Genomic DNA, 20105 nt, shown 5'->3' with positions numbered 1-20105 from the left:
ATCGTTTCGGAGCTTGACATGAGTTTACCAAAGTCATACTTTAGTCATAAAATACTAATAATAAATCAAAATTACATTTTGTGATATTGCTTTTTAAGTAAGACTTTTTGTCAAACATGCCAGTGCGTCTTTTGACGTCAGAGGGTAAACTTGTTTTATACAGTCTATGGGTTTAATGGTCTATGGGTTACAGTCTATGGGTTTAGGCATTTGAATGGGCCCATGTAATTTCCAGTTGGCTGGAGAAGGGACTCAGTCTGTGTCCTTAAGTTAGACATCAATTTGAAGCCTTCCTATTGATACACATCTTCCAGTATGCTGTCATTGGTCAGATTGCTCCTAAACTATCCTGCAGAAGTTCCCAGATTGGTCCAACATATATCTGGTCAGGCTTAGTGGATGTTTTCAAAACTTTAATCCTAAATCAAAAGCTGAGCTTAAAGAGGAACTCCATTGATTTTGCATATCAAAGTCTGTTTACAGGTGTTGGGGAGTGCCACTGCATTTGTGAGAAATGTCATAAAGCCTTTTGTGGCTCCAGAGAGAGCACTACAAATTCTGTAAGCGTCTTTGGAAAATAAACTCTACTTAAGGCTTGAGGTTCAAGGCTACATTAGCCACTACTAGCATAACACACCCAAATCTCTGACCAAACTGCCGGTGGTCAAGTTGCATTGAGGATAATGCAGGCCCCAGTTTTGGACAAGGAAGAAGAATTAGTAGAATAAAAAAGACCTCTTACCAGTCTCATGAAAGTAAAATCCCCAAAATAAGCTATATTTAGGGCCTTGTTTCGGGTGTTCCAGAAGTTGTCTTCATTAGACTTTTTTCAACATTTTGTACAAATCAGGAAGGAGGCCTTCATGCCGGAGCGTGGTGCACGACCTGGGGTGAAGAAAGTTATGGTGATAGTTACTGACGGAGAGTCACATGACTTCTATAATCTGGACAAGGTCATCGGAGTCTGTGAAGATGATGACATCGAGAGGTTTGGCATTGCTGTAGGTACCAACTGTTTTCACAGATTATGTTAACATGTACGTGTTGTGTTTTCTGATCTTCTTCTGAGGAAGGTTTTGCGTTTACTGTTAACGATAAATCCATAAACCTTTTATTCACAAAAAGGGTAACTGGATTATGCAGGCAACAGACATTATAGTGTCATGAGGCCTTTTTACTTACTTCATTTGAAATGTATTAAACATGTTGAACTGTTGCAGTCAACCAGCCAGTAAATCAGTTAGAATTGGATAATTTAGTGAAATAACAATATGTATCAAGGTAAAGATCAGATAAATCCAGAGGAAGTTTTTCTGAACAGTTAATTGTTTAACCGTCATTTGAATCAGCTAGTCTGTCATTCTGTCATACCTTTTAAGCCCTGATGTTATTAACACTGTTTATTTGTTTTTCAGGTTTTGGGAGACTACAATCGTCAGAACAAAAGTGCAGAAGACGTGCAAAAGTTTATCAAGGAGATTAAGTCCATCTCCAGTAAGCCACTACATGACCACTTCTTTAACGTGTCAGATGAGGTGGCCTTGTTATCCATTGTGGATGCTTTGGGAAGCAAGATTTTTGCCTTGGAAGGTGAATATTGTCTCTGTAAACACACATACCTGCATTACATGTTCACCTTACTTAGTACTCATAAAAGGATTTTTTGTTATTTTTGGAAATACGCCATTTCACTTTCTTGCCGAGAGTTAGATTAGCAAGTCAGTACCAATTCAATTGAATGTATACAGTATACTGTATGTATTCAATGTATTTAAAAAAAATAAAAATAAAATTCCATAAGTTACAATGAAATTAATCTGCGGCTATAAACCACATGAAAAAAAATAAAACACCATCTTTTGAATGTATTGGAATTTCTTTTTAAGAAGAATGATGTCACTCTCTTGTCCGCACGTGAAGTATGGAGCTAGCATGATGCACGATTCTGTGTCATTTTTTCATTTTTCATTCTTATTAAAGTAAGCTTCATAATTACCGTCCTCATTTGAGAGTGGTATCAATCTTTATTTTATCTCACTCACTGCAAGAAAGGGTTGCGAATAAGGATATTCCCCAAAATGTCACATATTCAGTAACTTCATATATAAGAAGTCAGTGTTTCATTTTCTGGACAATTACTTCCTTGATTAAACAATAAATCAGTAATTTTACAATTGGATACTAACAACATTTCATTACATTATGTGCTATTTATTTTTATATAGAACGTTTAAAATGACTTTTTCCTTCCTCAGCTACAACTGGCAATTTCACCTCCTCCTTCGAGATGGAGATGTCCCAAGCTGGCTTTAGTGCGCATACTTCTAAAGTAAGTCTAAGTCCAATTATTCATGTCAGATGAAAACACAAATACCAGATAAGTCAGTTAGTGACTTACTGTAAAATCACTGAACTAAACCGAATGAAAGAAGTGTACATGGTATCTTTAGATCACAGTGAAGTTTAATTGTCTGTAGGCGTTTAATTTAAAAAGGGAGCGTTTATTTTATGTGCTGACGTGCAAGTGTTTACATTGGCATGGCTGTTAGCTCAACTAATGAACTCATGCAGACACAATGCCACAGTGTTATGTGTGTTATCTCTGGTGCATCTTCAACCCTTTGGTGATTCACCTCGGTCAGTAGAAGTTCCCAGACACAGGCTATCTCTGTCCTCACACTGCTGCAGACGTCAGACTGATGAAGGGAGGTTGAATGAATCAGATGTTTGTTCATTACTTTAAGAACAACATCCTCTGGAGTTAATACGTAGGTATTTTCTATGTGTATTTAAAAGCAGACTCACTTCTTGCGCCTTTCTTCCTGCTCCTGACTCACGTTTATCACCTACTCAATCACTGTGTACACTGTCTCGGAGGATGCAGTGGCTCATTCAACCTAACACAACCAAACTGAGTTCTTCAACTGTATGTTAAACAAGTGAGGCCTTGCTTTAAGGGCCAGTAGCAGAAAGAGTCCTTTGACGCAGTTTATTGTGACTATTGATGCATGTCATGTCCTGTGTTACCCCTCCCCTTCCCATTAGATCATTCTGTTTACTGTAGACCAACAAAAAAAAAGATTGATTGGCATAAAAAAAGAATTCTGCTTTGTCTTCTATTCTACTATATTTTATTTTATCCAGGTCATTGACTTGTGTCTATATTTTTAACGGGTTATACTCTTACATTATTGATTGAGCTGTCAAAATATCTGAAAATGCAATTTCCCAGGCCCCAAGATGATTCTTTTTATATTACTTGTTTACTTCTTTAATTCATAATGATTTGAATGAAATTACTTTTTACTTCCCTACATTTCTTTGACAGCTTTACTACTTACTAGTAACTTTGCAGGTTCAGATTGAAGACACAAATGTATGTTTAATAAACAAAATATAACTTTGTACAGATTGCTTCAGAAAAGAAAAAAAAACATGTAAAATATTTCAAATAATATCCATTTAAACCAGCTACAAAGGTTTTTAACATTGTGGTAAATGACTACTAAGGATCGGAGTACTAATTCCTCCACTGTTTTGGGATCGCAGTAAACAAACTTATTTTTCTAATGTAGTATCCAACTGTTCCTGATATCATCTCTGTTCATCTCTCTCTCGTAGGAAGGTGTGTTACTGGGAGCAGTGGGAGCGTATGACTGGAATGGGACAGTAATAATGCATGCTGCTGGAGAAACAATCATTCCAGGGAAGACCCAGTTCTATGACCCAGAGACTGAGGCAGGGTACGAAAGGCTTGCTGGGTACCTCGGTGAGTTGACTCTTAATGTGTTAAAGACCCGGAAAACATATTTTTTCTCAATCAGTTTCTTACTCTGAGTGATGGGCTCCTACACGAACCATGGATGTTTAGATGGTGCGTGACTGCATATGTATATCTATGGGTTTGTTTGGTTGGCCCCACCCATGTGTCCCTCCAAATATACAAAAACATACACCAAGAGAAAAGCTGAATAAAATACAGAGAGAATACTGATTTTATGTGTGCATGAACAACTCTATTTGAGTTGTGTTAAACAGAGAGAGAGAGAGACAGAGAGAGAGAGAGAGAGAGAGAGAGAGAGAGAGAAACTAGATCATTTCAGAGATTAGGTTACATTTTTACAGCTGCAGAAGAAATATAGAGTTTCTGTTGTAAGGAGGAGAAAGATATGTTATTTGTATAATTGCGACAGCAGATGCCTCCCAATCTTTGTCACATAAATAATATACACAGGCCTTTGTCTCCGTCCTGCTGCCTTTTATGGCTCATAGAGCAACCACAGCATCTTAATGTCAAATTATTTAATCAACATGTCATTAGAAAGAGCACTGGTGGGTCTAGGCTTGCGTACTGTAAACTCAGCTGTTGTCACATGTTCATATCTAAGGGCATGACTGCAGATTTTGCACACGTAGCCTTTGTGTGCCTGTCTGTGAGTGAGAGAGTGAGTGTGTTTGTGCGTGTTCTTGCCAGTTTCCAGTATGTGTTTTTTAATAGTTTCCTCCACACAGTGAGATGTAAACAGCTGGCTGAAGAAGCATTTAACAATATCCTTCGAAGAGATTGTGTTTTTTCTATGATGTCGTTAAGTGCATATAATGTAAGACACATTTCTGATGATGCCTGTTTATCTATGCATTGAATGTGCTTGTGTATGCACATGTCTTTGCAGGCTATGATGTCCAGTCAGCATCCACCCCTGATGGAGTGCTGTACATCACAGGTGCACCGCGGTACAACCACACAGGCCGGGTTGTTATCTATCGTCTGAATAAAACGAACAACGTTGTCGTTTCACAGATACTGAAAGGAGAACAGGTGAGTTTTTTTCAGTTTGGTGTCTGGGCTAGCCTCTATTTCTCAATTTGTTGTTGGAGGGAAGGCAGTTTTTCATCAATCTCTCATCAATCGGACTTAAGATAAGACAAGATAAGATAAGACTGCATTGATCCCTGTGGGAAAATTACTGTTAAAGCAGCACAGAGAGAGGCTCAAAGGTTAGAAAAACTTTGGTGGCCCTGAGGTGTAAAACATAACACTGGACAAAACATAGTAAGAAAAAAATGTGTTTTCTGTTTTGTTGCTCTGTTTTTGGAATTATCACAAAGTTTTCCGTAATGTGATGTGTTTTGCAGCTTGGTTCCTACTTTGGCAGCGTCCTGCAGACTGTCGACGTAGATGGTGATTCCTACACGGATCTCCTCTTGGTCGGAGCTCCAATGTACATGGGCACAGAAAGAAACGAGCAGGGACTAGTCTACGTCTACAAACTCAAGCAGGTACAGAAGAATCACTAAAAAGAAAATGAGGTATTTTTGTGCGTTTGTGTTAGTCTTTGATTAAAGGCGCTTGTGTCAGATTGTGAAGGTGCACCCAGTGATTTTTGTCTCGTGTCCCAGGACGGCCAGTTTGAGCACGAGTTCACATTGAAGCCAATCAATCAGTCCTGTTGTACTGCCGACTCAGCCAGCTGCAGTAATAAAAATGAACCATGTGGTGCCCGGTTTGGTACGGCCATCGCGGCAGTATCAGATCTCAATCTTGACGGGTTTAATGACGTGGCGATCGGTGCACCGTTTGAGAACGACCACAGAGGGGCTGTCTACATCTATCATGGAGAGAAGACATCACTGAAAGAGAAATTTGTACAGGTGAGAACAGTGTCAGTGTCACTCACTCACTTAATACCAAAATATCTGTATCACTTTTTTCAAGATTAAAGGGACATGCTGGTACATTTCTTTCTGGCATATTTCCCATGATTGTGGCCCTTATGGCTTTAAGTGTCTTTCTGTCAGACTCTGAGACCAGCGTGTAAAAAAAAATGTAAAGGTCCTGTTTATTCGAAAACAAACAACAGAGGTGGCAAGTGCAAAGTTAGCATTACCCATAGAGCCACAATAGCAACATTTTAAACCAGAATGTCTCTTTCATGTGGTCTCATTGATTCTGTGTCTCTTCAGCGTATCCCTGCAGGTGGGGACAGTGAGAAGGTGAAATTCTTTGGGCAGTCCATACATGGAGTCATGGATCTAAATGGAGATGGAATCACTGATGTAACCATAGGAGGTCTGGGAGGTGCTTCCCTATTCTGGTGAGACATGGCCCATCCTCATATAAACATTCAGCCTTTAAACTACACATTCCACCTGAATCATAACCAGCAGCAGCGGCCGTATCCGGGAGACTTCATCTTACATGTCTGTTTTGCATTGTCTTACTTGGGTTTAGACAGCTGTGCGTGTCCCACTGGGCTTGTAGGCTTGAGACCAACAACTTCCTAATGATCTCTCTGTTACAACCCCTGGCTGTTGGACTTCAACCCACAAAGTTTTGAATCAGCCCACACCATGATTTAACTTCCCAGGCAGGCCTACTCCCACAGTTTCTACCGGCGGAGGCTCAGCTAAGCTGTGTGAAAACTTCATCTCCCAAGTGGCTTAGAGTTTAAATAGGATTTGGCAGCAGGCTGCTGTTCTTCCTGGACTGTTGACTGTGGTTTAGAAACAGTTAGATAGAAAGCGCTGAGGCCAAGTCCTTCCTTGTATAAGCGCGCACACACACACACACACACACACAAACACACACACACACACACACACACACACACAAACACACACTCACACATACACACACATACACACACATTGCACCAACAACACAGATACACTCGTTTTCAAGCCGTTGGCATGTCTGTTTCATTTCCCTAGGTCCAGAGACGTTGCAGAGCTCCGTGCCAACATGACGTTTGACCCTGTTAAAATCAACCTGCAGCAGACTCAGTATCAGTGTGAACATGGTGGACGTAAATCTGTGTGTGTGACAACAGATGTGTGTTTTGTCTACGGTATCAAATCTGACAAGCAAGACATAAACACTCCAGCAGGTGAGCCATGCAGCATCCTATTCATTAATTTCTCTGCGTCATCACTGTTAAAGGGGCTGTGCTTCATTACTACATGTTGTCTTTTCTGTTGTGTCTTGCAGAGGTCCGCTACAATCTGACCCTGGATGCTCTGCGTGCAAAAGCCAGGGCCTCATTTATTGACTTGGATGATAAAAGTGATCGTAAAATTACTAGTAGCTTCACCATCAAAGACAGAGAGAGAAAATGTGTGCAAGAAACCTTCATGATGTCGGCAAGTACTCTGATCTATATGAAGTACACATGGGGTTACTTATGGTTTCTTACCTATACAAAATCAATATTTTTAACCATGTATCCATAGGACAAAGTAATCAGATCAACTGGAGTACTACAAGTTCTGTGATATTCATTCCTGAAAGTTTTATTGTAGGCTTGTCGAAGATGTAAGTGGTGTTTTGAGCCAGAAAGGAGACAGGACAAAGCTGGGAGAAGTCCTATGTGAAGCAGAAAGACATTGGTTTTAACATGAAACAGACCCGTCCTGACCAAAGCATGCCAAATACAGCCCCATTGTGCTCTGAGTGATATATTATTTGTAGAGAGTTGGAGAGTTGGAAAGAGACGGAGACAAAGGAAAGAAAAATGTGATAAAGTGATGGCCCAGGTCAATGAAGATTTCTACAAGTGGCCTAACAAGCACATCACACACTATTAGTATTCATCACAGTTAAAAGCTTTGTACATTACAACTGCACCCACTGTAAACCAAAGCAGTCTCTGGCAATGTGACATTTAAAGCCATATGTACAAATTTCTCATTCCAGCCGTTCACTGCAGCAATGGATTTCTCTGAATAGCTGCCTCTAGGCGAGAGAAAGAAGAACTAATCAGTGGAAACAGCTGTTGTTGCTGTGTCATGCCGGGCAATGAATACTTGCTCTGTTCCAGTGTGCCAGTTTGCGCAGAATCTTCCCACCTACTGCAGTGCAGAGAGGTCCTCAAGGGTCAGAACATTTGTACCACAACTATCTTACCTGAGTCCAAGATGGACCAGACCCACACCTGACTATAACTGAACAACTGTATAAACCGAAAACAAATCTATCACAAATGAATCTATGTCCAAAAAATGTCTTTCATAATCAATGTGGGCTGAAGCAGTGCCATTTCTTTTGACAGAATCCAGCTCCAAGTCAGTAATGTGCCTGACTAAAGATGCAGTATTACTCATGTCATACTTTTTCTCAGGTTTAATCAAAATGTGGCACAAGAAAAAACTATTTATTTATTTTTTCTTTATATCAGTCTTTGTTGTACTTTATGTGTAGTGGTAATTAGTAGTTAGCATCCTAACATGCTAAACTACAATGTTAAACATGGTAAACATTGTAGCAGCATGTTAGCATTGACATTGTGAGCATGTTAGCGTGTTGATTTTAGCATTTAGCGCTGGCATGGCTGGAAACTCTCAGGGCCTTATTTTTGTGGTGGTGTTACAACCAGCGCAAACAGACCATTTAATAGTTTCCTGACCTTACAACTTGCTTCGCTTTTATGTGTGGTATTTGGATGCGAGAGCACACACACAGTAGAGCACAAAGTGCACAGGACACATGGGAAATTCACTCAAATGGAGCAGCGCAAAGCAAGTTGTTGGTATTTGGGTGAAAACTGTGCCTCACACCTACCGCTCAAATAGACGTCTCAGCACCCCATCTGTTTGTGGCGCAATGTCCATCTGCTGCCAAACTTATGGTTTTGCCAACATTTTGTTGACACTTCTGTAGTTATTTTTACCTCATTGTCAGCGATTCCTGATATCTCTGAAATACAACTCAGAGGCTGATGAAAACGTTCTGTCTGAATGATAAGGTGCAATTCTGAACAAAAGAGTCATGGAGCTGTCGATCAGGCCTGTACACACCGGCATAGTCCTGAGTGGGGACTAATAAGCCAAATAAGTGAAAACACCTGTGCAGGTGGACAATGGTTGTGTAGCATCTTTAAGTCCCTCTTTGCTTACATCCTCTTTATCCTCCTCCAACTTTTCTTCCCCCCTTTCTCCTCACCCTCCTCTGTCATGCTCAACCCGTCCCTTTTTTTCAGGCCCGGCTTGACTTCCGAGACCCTCTCATGGTATCTTTGGAGTTTGGACTTGCTGATGAAGACCAAGGCCCCGTCCTGGATGAAAGCCTTCCCAGGTCCATCAATAAGACAGTAAGACAGTTTTTCATTTCACTTGTAAGAGTCTCTTTCAGCATGTTAAGTATAAACTGCTAAATAATAGTAAACAGAAGATTTAGAGTCACAGACAGGAAGGGTTTGAACCTCGTCTCAAACATCCTCCATCTGTCTGTCTTTATAATCCAAGAATGAATAGTGGCGTGTTCATGTCTGCTTTTACACTACATTAGCATTTGCAACAGCTGACTACCATCATGCATCTTTTCCCCTCAAAGACTGCATTATTGTTTCAACGCCAACAGTCAGGACAGACTTCCCACACTCCCCCATGCATATTTGTTCCAACAAGAAGTTCTCTAGATAATTGTTGTGGTGATGTGTCCAGATAAAGAGGGAAGGTATTACATGGGAAGCCTGAGTGTGTAAAACACACAGTAGCACTAGCAACAACATTACCTCCCCTCACCCCTCACATGGCCATATGTGTTGTGTTTATTAGCCTTGACACATCCTCAGTGTCACATACTACCAAAGCAGCAATGCATGCCGCACTTATAAGCGAGGAAGTGTTATTAGGACCTCTCCTGTTATTGTTATTAAAAGGAAGAAAAGAGACACACAGAAGGGGGAAGTCATCAAACGGAAGTTTTTCTTTTGACATTGTGCTGCATAGGATATTCTTTCGTCCTTTCTTGGGAGAGTAGACACTGTTGAGCTCAACAGTCCAGTGGGACAGCTTTGAGAATGGGAACAAATTTGACGGTGACCTTCAAACAGTCTGAGGGGAAAGTCAGAGGAAATGGAGGTCATCTAAGTGATCTCTTTGAGTCAGTGATACAAACAAATGCAAAAGCCACATCAGTCAACTTTAATTTACATTTATATCCATGTTTCTGCAGAGGAGCTTCTAAAGGCTTATTGTTGTTCCAGTGTTTTAAGGATCTCCAAAATTGTTTTAACGCATATGAAGATATTCTGCTTTAAAAAATAATTTGTGTCTGAGATTTTTTGACTAAAAATGTCAATTAACTGGTTAAGAAATCCTAATATCTATTACATCTTTCAATATTTCTTTATTATCATTTCATATTAAGTATGTCACATTTATGGGGATTCAAATCATACAACTTAACACTGGCACTGGGAATTTAGCCTACGCTCATTGATTTATTGGATGGACAAAATAATACCCAAAACCTCTCAGTATAATGCAACACACACTTCAACAGCTCCACAAACGACATAGATTTGAATGCAGTTGACAACACCTCCCCCAAAACATTGTACAAAACATTGTATTATTATAACATTTATTTATTATTAAATTTTACAACAAGCAAAATACATTTTTGACTAGAGGAGGAGTGTTGGTCTCTATCTTGTAGATTCCCCTAGTGGACTGTGGAAACGATCAGAAGTGCATCGCTGACCTCTCTCTCAAAGCAGAGCCTAATGTCAAAAAGTAAGTGGAATTAGAATCAAAGGATATGTTCACACTTTTTCAAGCCTGTTTTCTAACAATACTAGCATTCCTGTATGCACAAGGAAAAGATATTGGTTGCTGTAAGTGTTCCTCCTGTTGTTATTTGGTTATTATATACTGAAGTTGTGTATCTTGTACTGTATCTTAGTTATAGTGTCTTACAGCACAATTATTTACAACATAGTTTTTAGACCTTATTAGCAGCAAGCCCTACCAGTGCTTGACTGCGCCCTTGTGGGGAGGCATGTGCATCACCACCAAGCATGCTGACAGTTGTTGTTTTTTTAATTCATTTTTCCAGAATGATGATCAAAGCAAACAAAGACAAGATTGATGTGAACATCAACGTTAGAAACAGCAAAGACAACGCATACAACACAAAAGTTACCGTCAGTTTCACACCGAACATCAACTATGTTAAAGTAGAGGTGAGATTTCTCGTACTACTCTGTCAGCATCATTTCATATGGATTGAAGCGATGTGTATGAATATACTTGATTATTCTGTATTATCAGCCGGAGAAGGCATGCACTCTGAATGACACAAAGGTGGAGTGTGCTGTTGGATACCCCTTCTTGGGAAGCAATGTAGAGGTTAGTTTTAAGCATACGTTACATTTACCAGGCTAAATACCTGCTATTAGTCTTTTTTTTATCTTTACTACTGCTAATTAAAGATGTGATGTGCTCTAATCTCCACAGGAAAATTTCAAAGTGAAATTTGAGGTAAATCCCAAACATATCCAGGATGTCATTCAGATCAATGTGACAGCTACAAGGTGAGAAGATAATCGGCACATTTGAAGTTGTTTGCATAAAAAATAAAAAATAAAATAAAAAAAGATTCTGTTTTATGTTTGTAAAATTGTAAAACTGTAAAAAAAAAAAAAAAAATGTCCCACAGTGACAGTGAAGAGCTGGCTTCGACCCTGCATGACAACACGGTGCACATCTCCATCCCTGTGAAGTATGAAGCTGGACTCATATTCTCAGTGTGAGTAACTGAACTCCTTACTGATCTGCCACATTGTATTGTAAAATGTGTGTTGTTTTCAGTCACAGCAGGCAGCTGATTTCAGCGATAACTGTACACTATATGCCCCACACCAAACAGCAGACAGACACAGTTAGTTACCAGCTGGTAAACATAGTGGAACATTTAGCAGCTAAACAATCAGATATTTCCCACAGGAGTTGGAAGAGACCAAAAACACCAAAACCAAAAGAAAGCGAATATTTAACTTATATTCATGCAAAATGTTGCTGTGTATCTGCTGGATGTGTAAATAAGCAACTGTTTGCTATATGTTCAACATATCAACTTTATGAGTTGATACTATGTTATTGTTGTGTTTACAGCTTGTTGTGCTGCCCACAAGTTGTCCCAAAATGTATCAATGCAGGTTTAATAAAGTCATTAGAAACGGCTGTGTTGAATCGGTGGAGTTCCCATTTGATGAGAGTGCCTTAGATTGGTTTCATGGTACTGAAATTTTACATTTAAAATATCTTTAATAACATCTGTTAGTATTTGAAGTTATGATAGAGAAGGGAAAAATTAAATATGATATTGTTTTAAAATGCATCTTTCAGGCGGCCTGTGGATCAACACATTGAAGTAAAAGAGGGTGAACAGTATTCCAGTGCAATCAATGACACCAGTATGATCGGAGAGGAGGTCAACATCAGCTACACGGTAATAGAGATCCTACCAACTGATTTGTTTATGTAACCGTAAAGTATACAGCTGCATGCAGATGTGGTTTGTTTGGTAATGCAGATATTATTTCACTCCCCATCTCACATCTTAACAGGTGGAGAAGTCAGGTGATATGGTGTCTCCTCCTCTTGACCTGACAGTGAAGTATCCTCGCCTGTCGCCTCGGCAGAACAACTTACTTTACCTAACACACGTCACCACCAGCCCACAGGTATGCACGCACACACACACACACACACACACACACACACACACACACACACACACACACAGTGGATATGTATCTGAACAGACAGACCCTCCACATCTGCTTCTGCTTTCTCTCCAGGTGAAATGTGACGCAGAACGTTGGATCAACCCTAAAATTATCCCGGATATTATAAATCCAAAGAAAGAAACTCTCAGTGTCTTTCTGCTGGTGAGTGATGAGCCTCAATCAATCTGAAACACTGTGTTTCTCCCTGAAGTTCCTCTTAACTGTTTAACTGTGAACTTGAGTCAGTTTATAGTACACATCAAATTTATCACATTTAGACCTAAGATTGTATGATTAAAATGTGAGCTCACATCTTTTTCAGTCTTTCAAGCATCTGCAAAATACTTTTAAATGTACCTTGATGTTAAAACTAAGCCTCATTTGCCCGTAGCTGTAGTCTCAAAATAAGCAACATTTTCTTTATTACTTTTGTCTATTAAAATACAAAACAGACAGACAGCCTGAAAGTATTCAAACAGTATCAGCACTTATACAAACCAAGATATGTTTTCCAAGAAAGAGATGATACTTAAGTTATTAGTCATGCGATACATTACCAGACTAAAGTTTATGTTTAAGTTGTTTACATGTAGTTTAAAGAACGTTGCATCCTACACATCTACAAGCAAATGTTTATTTAGAACACTTTATATTTTTTCAATTATACAAAGTAGGTTCACATTACTCTCTCATGATTTGAACCCTCAATTATTATTATTATTGTGTGTGTGTGTGTGTGTGTGTGTGTCTGTGTGTCTGTGTGTTCCTGTCTCACCGTGTGAGTTTGATTTGCTCTACAGAGTTGTGAAAACCTCGACTGTGCATCATTTAGCTGCTCCATCCCTGAAGCTACGATCAGTCAGGTCAACGTTACATTCAGAGTGTGGAAACCTACGTTCATCAAAGTAGGTTAAAGGTGCTTCATGGGTGCTTGTTTTTGGCTCGTCTCGGTTTCTGATGCATTATTATGGAAAACATGCAACTTCTATGCAAGACCCGCCCTTTGATAGCATTCACATTGGCCAGGCGTCCATGCTTACACACGGTAACGTAACCCGATTTGTTCAGGTCCTATCTCCTGACCAATCGGCTATCCTAATGTTAACCACTCAAGGTCAGTGCCTGACCCCAACCAATCGAGCTGATTTGTAGGGCGGGACTTGCCTAGAAGCCTTTCTGATGGATAGAGAGGAAAGCAAACATTTAAAGGAGATTTATCTTACAGGGCGAATTTACCAGCTTGTACATGTTGGTGAATGCCACGCTGGCGATCAAAAACACAGACCTGTTTGAACTGAGCAGCAACGACAGGACCAGAAGTGTAAGTCACACTAACGTTTTTTTGTATTGTATGCGTATATTGGCATTGTATGCTCATGTGGGTTTGCATGCATGTGTCCATTTACTTGTTGTATGTGTGTGCCCATCAGGTGAAGATCCAGGTTTCGAAAGAGAGCTTAGGAGGAATCCCTATTTGGATCATCATCATAAGCATTCTGATAGGACTGCTGATCTTAGCACTTGTCATCTTCATTCTTTGGAAGGTAATGTATTTTCTGTGTCAGACTGCAGAGAATTTTAAATCTTTAAATGACTAGTGACCCTCTGGGGCAGCTTGTCTTATTTACAGTAACATTCAACAAAGAAAAGAACTTTCAATAAGTAGTTTTATAACTAAGTTTTCTGCTCCTACAGATGGGCTTCTTCAAGAGAAAAACCAGGGACTACTCAAAGGAGGAAATGATGGACTGAGGTATCCAGACATCCAGCAGCAAGCAGCTATGTGGCCGACTGCTTCCAGAGCCATCAAGTTGCACAAAGTGACAGGCAGACTTTTAAATAGATAGTTGGACAGTCGGAGGAGACGCCATGAAACCCACAGACACCTCGGTGCTACAACACAGTGGCGACCTGGAAAACACAGCTTCCTTTCACTGTTTCCTTTGCAGACCTGGGTCAAATAATGTTTGCAAATACTTCCCGAACCTTATCTTTTGATGCTTTGAGGCTTTGAACACTGAGGCTATTTAGATGGTCTCATACACAGCGAGTGCTTAAACAGACACTGTTTTTTTATTGTTGTTGGCACTTACTGTATTTATAGTATTTGCAAATACCATTTGTTATAGATCAGCTTCTTTCTTTCAGATATACAGTATATATCAAGTCAGGTCAAGCCGTTCAAGAAGGAAAGCAAAGGAGGAGGAAGAAACCATCGCCTACTAGGCCTCTGTTGGCAAAGTAGCGTGTATTTATATTACATACATGCTACAATAGCTGCACTCCAGTTCCAGAGGAAAAAAGTACTCAGGTTTTTCTGTATGGCGATCCAATGCTGCGAAAGCCACCTCATATTCACTTTCTATGTCATTACAGCAACAATGTCCAAAGGTCTATTCACTTCTAAGACATACACAATATGTGAACTTAATATGTGTTGGAGCAACACTGTCTGATAGCTTAGACTCTTGTTTTAAAGCTTATGTGCTTGATTAGTTTTATGAAACACTGTATCTTTTAGCATTTTATAATATTTTGTTTTTGTCTGGTATTTTTGCTACATTTTTTACAATATAACATGGCACATCCTTAATTTTTAAAATGTTGGCTAAAGACACTGACCCGAACACAAGATTTGTTTTATGCAGTGGTGCAGTCTGAATGCTTTTATTTTTTTATACTTCTAATCTTAGTTTTATAATTCAAAAACAAAAGAAAGATTGTCCTAACTCAGATGCTAAACGTACAAATTAGTGTCACATTGGTTACTGAGGGATACAGAAAGCTACGCCTGCAAAATTCAAATTTCAGATTGTACTGTAAATATAAGTAAATACTCCAAAATGTAAAGCTTAAAAATGTACATAATTTTGTTTGCTATTATTCGTGTAATTTAAGAGATGTTATCCATAAATCAGTCAGGTCAGAGAAGACGATTTTGCTCAGGTGCTACAAGTATCATGAATGATGACATTAACATTTTAATAATTAATATAAGAGAATTATCTGGCCTATCTCACAATTTCAAAGGCGATGCAAATATGTAAATATTGTTATATTTTGATGAGAAAATTAAAGTATAATTATTATTTACTGAAGATGAGGGTTTGTATCCACTAGTTTGGTTTTGTTTGACAGAAAGCCTGGAGAATGACTGTGTTGAGGTGAGATACAACTGTAGCATATTTGGATTTTAACCTTTTTAGTCTGCAAAATGTAAGGTAAAATGTATTCCAATGCAGAAATATATGTGTCATCGTTCACCAGCATTTGCCATACAGTAAATGGGATTCCCTGGTAGGTGGTTTGTAGTGTTGACACGCTACATGTACACAAAGCATTAGCATACTATAGGATCAATGCCCCCCCCCCCATAGCTACACAATGTTTTAAAAGAGATTATATTGTATATTGGGGAGACTGAAATTCTGCTTCTTTTTTCGGCTTTCTCCCTCATTATCATACAATAAAGCTGAGGGAACACAGCAAGAAGAATGAAAGGCAACTTATTGATATTGAAATACTCCTCTGCTCTCGCGCTTGACTGTTGACATGAAGCACATGTAATAAATTGTATGTACAGAATGTGTAACTGTTGTATGACCACATCAGGTTTGTGCACGAGGGTGGAGTCCCAAGTCTCTCTTTGTTCATCTGAGGTGGTCTGGGATTGTTTCCTCAGATCTTACACCTCTATTAACTTCTGAGACTGAGTTGTGAGCTTCTACACTGCTGTGAAGTCTTTAATGCAATGCACTGTTTGTCAGACTGTATGTGTCCTCATCAGCACAGCAATGAACTGAATCTTATGTACAAAAATAAAGACTTTTTACAAAGTACTTGGTCATCGGATCATTAACTATTCTTCTTTTGTTTAGATATGTAAAATAGATTTATAATCTTTTTTATCAAAATGTAAAGTTGCTGATTTTAGTTCTGTCAATTAAATGTAAATCACTAGTGCTTAGTATCTTTTACTGCTGATAACCAAACCTAGTTGAAAAAGTAACATTGTATAAATGTTCTCTCTTAAAATACATTGGTAGTCGGGTATAAACAATTTTGATAATTGATTTAATCATTCATGTCATTCATGAAGAAAAATGTATGTACAATTTCAAGGATTTTTAAAGCAGGCTACGTGTACTTTAGTATTTCTATTTTATTCTCCTATATACTTCCCCTTTACTCCATTTCAGAAGTAAATATTGCACTTTTTACGCCACTACATTTGTTTGATGCCTATACTTGGCAATCAAAAGTTTACACACAACGCATCAGCTAATGCATCAGTACCTAATAATAACACAATAATATATAATAATGTAACACTGACACTACGTAATGCTGCTTTTACTTAGCATCCACCTGTCTTATTGAATATCCTTTAAAATAATACATTTGAGCAGTTAATGGAGGAAAGAAAACATACACAATGGAAAAGGTAATGTAGGCTATTGTCATTATTTTATGTTAAACAATTTATACTTAGAGAGAGATAGGCCTACAGTTTCCTTTGTTATTGTTATGTTATAGCTATTTGTGGAAATATGGTGTTATTAGGCTGATTCATACTTTCCCCTTTGTTGTTTTTTTAAAGGTTTTTATTCGTGTAATATTTATACTTTTCTTAAAGCCGCTGTGAATCCCGCAACCTCCCTCAGTAAGAATATTTGAATAGCCTATAACGTTTTAAAAAAGAAAGAAAGAGAGAAAGAAAGTACATTTGCGTGATCAAAAGTTCGGAATATTTTCAAATCGTATTAAAAACAAACTTCATCCAACACTGGGTTAGGATGTTTGCTCTTTGAAGGCATTGATTGGTTTTATTCAGTCTATGGTTGAGGCGAGATTCCTGCGAGGCGAAAATAAGGGCACTAAAGCCCAAGCTCACCGACGTCACGGCCCGAGTGATTTCATGTAGAAGGGCGCCGCCTTGTGTTCTCTTGCAACATTTAGCGATAAGTGACACTAGGAGGGGAAGCAGTACAAACTGTAAGCTGCTGGCGGATCCATCTTGCTCGTACAAGAGGCGAGGTTGGAGGATTTTATCAGTTTAGTATCTAAAATACTGTATCGTTCCCCGTTAACCGCGCTGGGGAGGCCGAGGCGGGCCTGTGCCGCTGTTTGTAGGATGTCCCGACATGAGGGTGAGTTGATAAACAGGTCCACAGCGCATAGGTTGGTCGCTAGATTACCTGAGCAGCTAGCTCATCAGCTAGCTTTGCTAACGTAAGTGCTTAGCTAGCTATTTAAGCAAGGGGGTGTTACGCTTTTCGCGGCTTGTTTTCAGGCTATTATCAACACACATATTTGCACTCAGCAGCTCTGGCATACATATGTCAGTTATATCTTCTAATTTGAAGCAAATGGCAGTAACTTCTCTTAGCTTGTTCGCAATGATACGGCAACATTGCGGAGCCTAGCAGTTAGCCGTTGCTAGGTACTGCCTTACCTTGCGTTAGCTGGGCTAGCGAGCAGGCTAATGTGTGCTAACATAAGGAGTCGTTGGGTTGGCTGCGACTTTATGTTGCTTATACTGGCTCTCATAGCCTCATTGACTGTGCCATTGTATGTCCCATTATAGCTGTACTCATCTTTGCTTATAGTTGTGCTTACGTGCTATTGTAAAAGCTTGTTACTCTAATGTTAACGTCATACTGTCCTGTCTGGTAAACATCCTAACGTTACTGTTGTTAGCGAATGCACTGTCATCAAGAAGAAAGTCTGAGGCCTCAGACCTTAAACCAATCACTAAGTTAGCTAGCTGGGAGGCTACTAGCTAGCTATAGTTAAGTTACGTTATGTTTAACTTCAAACCAGATTGGAGTGTAAATTCGGTTCACTTTATCCACCACATGATGTTAGTTAGCAGACTAGCCGGGAGGTCATCCTGGTTAATCGCTTCCGAAGTTGCTACGGTGTTCTATAAAGCCAACAAGAGCACAATACAGTAAGATGGCACCAATAGGACCAAAGGTAATGCTTAAAGGTCCCATATTGTGCTCATATTAAGGTTCATACTTGTATTTTATGTTCCTACTATAACATGTTTACATGTTTTAATGTTCAAAACCACTTTTTTTCCTATACTGTCTATCTGAATATACCTGTAATTGCTCTCGGTCTAAAACGATCTGTTTTAGCGCCTGTCTCTTTAAGCTCCCTCATGGAAAAAGCCCCATTTGCTCTGATTGGTCAGTGTTTCCACGTCTTCTGCACCTGTGCTTGGCTTGGCAACTCTGCAACATCATCGCGCTTGGGGAATGATTGTAGCAGCACCTTCTACTTTTATACAGTATAGTTGAGACATTACAACTGTCCTGACATTTTGTTTAAATGCATGGTTTCTGAATATATGCTGTGCGAATTTCTCCGTTGACTAAGCGTTGATTGGTACTTTCTCAGTATTTACGGACAGTATAGGCCAACAGTTTGAACACACCTTCTCATTCAATGAGTTTCCTTTATTTTCATGACTATTTACACTGTAGATTATCACTGAAGGCATCAAAACTATAAATGAACACATGTGGAATTATGTACTCAACAAAAAAGTTTGAAATAACTGAAAATATGTCTTATATCCTAGTTTCTTCAAAGTAGCCACCCTTTGCTCTGATCACTGCTTTGCACACTCTTGGCATTCTCTTGATGAAGTTCAAGAGGTAGTCACCTGAAATGGTTTCCCAACAGTCTTGAAGGAATTCCCAGAGATGTTTCACACTTGTTGTCCCTTTTGCCTTCACTCTGCGGTCCAGCTGTCCCCGAACCATCTTGATTGGGTTCAGGTCCGGTGACTGTGGAGGCGCAGCACTCCAACACTCTTTTTCTTGGTCAAATAGCCCTTACATAGCCTGGAGGTGTGTTTGGGTCATTGTCCTGTTGAAAAATAAATGATGGTCTAACTAAACGCAAACCAGATGGGATGTTGTTGCAGGATACTGTGGTAGCCATGCTGGTGGAGTATGCCTTCAATTATTATTAAATCCCCAACAGTGTCACCAGCAAAGCACCCCCACACCATCACACATCGTCCTCCTCCATGCTTTACGGTGGGAACCAGGCATGTAAAATCCATCCGGTCACCTTTTATCCGTCGCACAAAGACACGGCGGTTGAAACCAAAGATCTCAAACTTGGACTCATCAGATCAAAACCCAGATTTCCACTGGTCTAATGTCCATTCCTTGTGTTTCTTGGCCCAAACAAATCTCTTCAGCTTGTTGCCTCTCCTTAGCAGTTGTTTCCTAGCTGCTATTTTACCATGAAGGCCTGATTCGCCCAGTCTCCTCTTAACAGTTGTTCTAGTGATGTGTTTGCTGCTAGAACGCTGTGTGGTATTCATCTGGTCTCTAATCTGAGCTGCTGTTAATTTGCGATTTCTGAGGCTGGTGACTCAGATGAACTTATCCTCAGCAGCAGAGGTGACTCTTGGTCTTCCTTTCCTGGGGCAGTCCTCAAGTGAGCCAGTTTCGTTGTAGCGCTTGATGGTTTTTGCGACTGCACTTGGGGACACATTCAAAGTTCGCAATTTTCCGGACCGACTGACCTTCATTTCTTAAAGTAATAATGGCCACTTGTTTCTCTTTA

The 20105-nt window shown here is 39.5% G+C and overlaps 2 protein-coding genes across 2 annotated transcripts in view; both read left to right on the top strand.

The window, feature by feature from the left end:
- itga1 (integrin, alpha 1) overlaps positions 1-14516 on the top strand; it is a 45610-nt gene extending 31094 nt beyond the window's left edge. The window contains exons 8-30 of the mRNA XM_032540410.1: positions 851-1001; positions 1416-1590; positions 2256-2329; positions 3622-3769; positions 4674-4819; positions 5137-5280; positions 5401-5652; positions 5965-6095; positions 6712-6887; positions 6989-7140; positions 8976-9086; positions 10439-10515; positions 10838-10964; positions 11053-11130; positions 11239-11315; positions 11441-11530; positions 12130-12232; positions 12351-12467; positions 12585-12674; positions 13313-13417; positions 13738-13833; positions 13943-14056; positions 14208-14516. Coding sequence (XP_032396301.1) covers positions 851-1001; positions 1416-1590; positions 2256-2329; positions 3622-3769; positions 4674-4819; positions 5137-5280; positions 5401-5652; positions 5965-6095; positions 6712-6887; positions 6989-7140; positions 8976-9086; positions 10439-10515; positions 10838-10964; positions 11053-11130; positions 11239-11315; positions 11441-11530; positions 12130-12232; positions 12351-12467; positions 12585-12674; positions 13313-13417; positions 13738-13833; positions 13943-14056; positions 14208-14264 — 2791 coding nt within the window. The 3' untranslated portion in view covers positions 14265-14516. The remainder of the gene's footprint in view (positions 1-850; positions 1002-1415; positions 1591-2255; positions 2330-3621; positions 3770-4673; positions 4820-5136; positions 5281-5400; positions 5653-5964; positions 6096-6711; positions 6888-6988; positions 7141-8975; positions 9087-10438; positions 10516-10837; positions 10965-11052; positions 11131-11238; positions 11316-11440; positions 11531-12129; positions 12233-12350; positions 12468-12584; positions 12675-13312; positions 13418-13737; positions 13834-13942; positions 14057-14207) is intronic.
- Positions 14517-17409: 2893 nt separating this feature from the next.
- kcmf1 (potassium channel modulatory factor 1) overlaps positions 17410-20105 on the top strand; it is an 8832-nt gene continuing 6136 nt past the window's right edge. The window contains exon 1 of the mRNA XM_032540447.1: positions 17410-17662. Coding sequence (XP_032396338.1) covers positions 17647-17662 — 16 coding nt within the window. The 5' untranslated portion in view covers positions 17410-17646. The remainder of the gene's footprint in view (positions 17663-20105) is intronic.

Source organism: Etheostoma spectabile, chromosome 16 (genome assembly GCF_008692095.1).
Source record: "Etheostoma spectabile isolate EspeVRDwgs_2016 chromosome 16, UIUC_Espe_1.0, whole genome shotgun sequence".
Classification (NCBI taxonomy): Eukaryota; Metazoa; Chordata; class Actinopteri; order Perciformes; family Percidae; genus Etheostoma; species Etheostoma spectabile.
This window is presented reverse-complemented; position numbering and strand designations above follow the sequence as displayed.